This window comes from Ailuropoda melanoleuca, chromosome 6, assembly GCF_002007445.2.
Source record: "Ailuropoda melanoleuca isolate Jingjing chromosome 6, ASM200744v2, whole genome shotgun sequence".
Taxonomy (NCBI): domain Eukaryota; kingdom Metazoa; phylum Chordata; class Mammalia; order Carnivora; family Ursidae; genus Ailuropoda; species Ailuropoda melanoleuca.
This window is the reverse complement of record NC_048223.1, coordinates 91471815-91474782: the sequence shown is the minus strand read 5'-3', so window position 1 is coordinate 91474782 and position 2968 is coordinate 91471815. Positions and strand designations below refer to the sequence as shown.

The window sequence follows — 2968 nt, the reverse complement described above, 5'->3', positions numbered from 1 at the left end:
TGGGGGCTGGGGGCTGAGTGGTCTGGGTAAAGGAAAAGCTGAAAGTCTCCCCTCTGAGTGGCCCGCCTCCAGGTTCCCTGGAATTCTCTTGGGTCCTCCTAAGCTGAGTAGAGACTGCAGAACTGGGCTTGGGTGGTGACACAGGACGGGTCCCAAGCCTACTTCGGCAGCAAGCTGAAAGGTACACAGTGTGAGTGCTTCGGCGGTGGGGGCTGCCGCTCTCCTGGGTCGGGGAAGCAGTTCTGGCTCTGCTTACCAAGCAGTGGAGATCAGGCCAGAAATCAGAGCTGATTCTGAGCTCAAAACACAGGCTTTCTCTTCTCTTCTTTTCCCCCCTCTACCCCCTGGGATTATCCATTTCCTTCAAAGGCAATTCTTATTCCAGCTCCCAGGACCCCATTGCCTGACTGTCAAGTGGGGAATTTCAACAGGTTTTTTAAAGTGACAGAGCCCCAAGGGCTCTTACCAAGAGGACACAGTGCTCTGTCCACCTCTGTCGTCTCCTCCAGCTTTCTGTCAGTATTACTAACTTCTCCAACTGGTTTGGATGTGACTCTGTGTAGGCGAGACACCTGATTGGCCTAGATGTTACAGGGTTGGGAGCTGGTGAACTTCGTTCTGTTCAAGAGCAGTTCCAAGAGCCCATCCTGGATGTAACCCCTGAAAGCCCAGGGCATGCAGGGGCCCAGCTGCTTGGCTGAGGTCAGCCAGTGGAAGGAGGGCAGGAGCCCAAGCCTGGCTCTGAACAAGGGTGTCTCCAAGGGCAGCTTTGGAACTCAGTATGGGCACACAGGCTCCAGAAGGTCAAATAGTACATTCCAGCCTATGAATGCAAGGAGAAGCAGACCGGCCGGCCTCGAGCCCAGAATCCTGTCCTGGCCACTTGGCTGCCAAGAGGGCAACTCAGAGAGACAAGCAACCAACCCTTCCCAGGGTTAGGATGAGTCTGCTAATGACACCCCCATTCCCTCTGTGCTCCTTCCAGGTTAGCTATGCCTAGGACTCAATGACCTGGGTGGGTCCCAGCATTCCCACCCTTTCTGCAGCTCCCCTGAGATGGGGGGGGCAGCACCATTTCCCTAGAGAGGTGTATGAGGTATACACTCGCCAGACACTCAATTGTTCATGCTCAAACCAGACTGTCCCCCATGACCTAGGGGGTCAGTGGGGAGACTCAACCTCACATGCTTTTTCAGCTAGGCGGTAAAATCCGAATTACCTTCCATCTAGTCCCTCTGCAGCTCTGCCCAGCAACTTGTTACATTTTCCCCCCGACTCCGGGATCGAACTCACAGCCCTGAGATCAAGACCTGAGCTGAGGTCAAGAGTCTGATGTTCAACCAGTGGAGCCACCCAGGTGCCGGTTAACTTGCTACACTTTTAAAAAACACTCCCAGGCAGTCGGCTATGAGTCCCTGGTAGTCCAGGCCCTGCTGCCTGGCCCAGACACATTCAGGTCCCACCTTACCCAAGCTGACTTCCAGTCCACCGCCTGCAAGGATGCAGAGGGGGGCTGGAGGCTGGAAGCCAGCCTAGGGCTGCCTGGGCTCACTCAGGCCCTGCCTGGACCACGGCGGCTCCAAGAGTCCTTCAGCCCTTTGCAAGGGTTGTTGGCAACTTCGCAGCCAAGAAAGGACAGCGTGGCCTGGCTAACATGGCTTGTTTTGTATGTTTAAAGACAACAGTTTATTTTGGTTTGCAGCAGTGGTGTCCTGTGACAGGACAGCGAGGTTTCTCTTAAGCTTCAAAAGAAAAAAAAAACGCTCTCCCTCTCCCAGTGAAACAGGACACCACCTTTCCAGTGGCCTAAGGCCTTGGAGATTGAACTTTGCTGCCGCGCTCATTCTGGAGTAAGAGCGATGGCTTGGCTGGCGACAAAGGCGCCAGCCTGCAGGTGTGTTTGGGGGGCAGGGGAGGAGCATGAGCGACCCTGGCGGCCCCTGGGCCTCTCTTCGGTGGCCCCGGGAAGAGGCCAGGAAGCAGGCTGGACGCGCGCCCGGGTTCGCCGCGTCGCTGCGGAGCGCGGAGCTGTGCAGAAGCGCGGCCGGGCGGGCGGCGCAAACTCGACAGCTGCTCTGTTTGGCTCGCCGGCGAAGCCTTGGTAGGGTGGGTGCGGAAAGAGGGGCGGCATCGCCTAGAGGGGACGCGGCGCAGCAGCGCCCGACCGCACTGCCACCACCCGCGCGTCGCGACGCGAGACAGGCTTGGCGAAACGCTCTCTCGCACTCGCATCTCCCGCACCCGGCGCAGCGGGGCTTCGGAGTCCCTTCGCCTCGAGAAACCGAGCCGCACGCTGGAGGGCACGGGCTGGGGGAGGGTGGGCGCGCCACCCCCGGCGCCAGCAGCCCTCTACTCCGCTCTGCTCCCCCGCCCTTCTGGCGCGCTTGCAGCCAGCGATCCTGCGGGACCCGAGTCTGGCGGCCGCCCACCGTCCCGGACCCGAGCCCCGCTGCGGAACGCGAAGCTTCAGCGCGGGTGGTGGCTGCTACGCTTGCTGCTACGCTTGGGGCTTCGAGCGCCGCACCCCGAGGGAGCGCGCCCCGCGAAGGGGACTGCCTCGACCTCCCCTGTGCAAAGCGGCGCGAACTGGGTTCACTCGGGGCAGCGCGGGCAGAGGAGCCGCGGTCCCGCACGGAGCCCGGCGCCTACGCCTCCGCTGCCGAGCGCACTCACCGTCGCTGAGGCACAGCGCGACCAGCACGATGGCCAGCACGACGACGACCTTGACATTCATGGCACCGGGGGGCGGCTGGCGGACTCAGAAGGGACGCGGAGCGAACGCGGCGTTGGAGAGTGAAAGTGCGGCGGCGGGAGGCGCGCGCCGGGCACTTTAGAGGCGAGAGCGGGGCGGGGTGGGGCGGGGCGCGCGGCGAGGGGCGGGCCCGGAGCGGCAGCCGGGCGGCAGTGGGGGGCTTGGGCGCGCGTCCCCCTCCCACACGGCCGCCCCTCCTGTCCCCTCTCCGCCCCC

At 62.0% G+C, this 2968-nt stretch overlaps 1 protein-coding gene across 3 annotated transcripts in view; it reads right to left on the bottom strand.

Annotated features, from left to right (window-relative positions):
* The window catches only part of CXCL12 (C-X-C motif chemokine ligand 12), a 17237-nt gene that overhangs the window by 12546 nt on the left and 1723 nt on the right, over window positions 1-2968 (bottom strand). The window contains exon 1 of one of the 3 annotated variants that reach the window (XM_034662876.1): window positions 2674-2834. The exons of 1 other annotated variant lie outside the window; for it this stretch is intronic. In XM_034662876.1, coding sequence (XP_034518767.1) covers window positions 2674-2734 — 61 coding nt within the window. In that variant the 5' untranslated portion in view covers window positions 2735-2834. Of the gene's footprint in view, window positions 1-2673; window positions 2835-2968 lie in introns of those variants that run through there. One more of the 3 variants, XM_034662875.1, reaches the window with a different exon arrangement.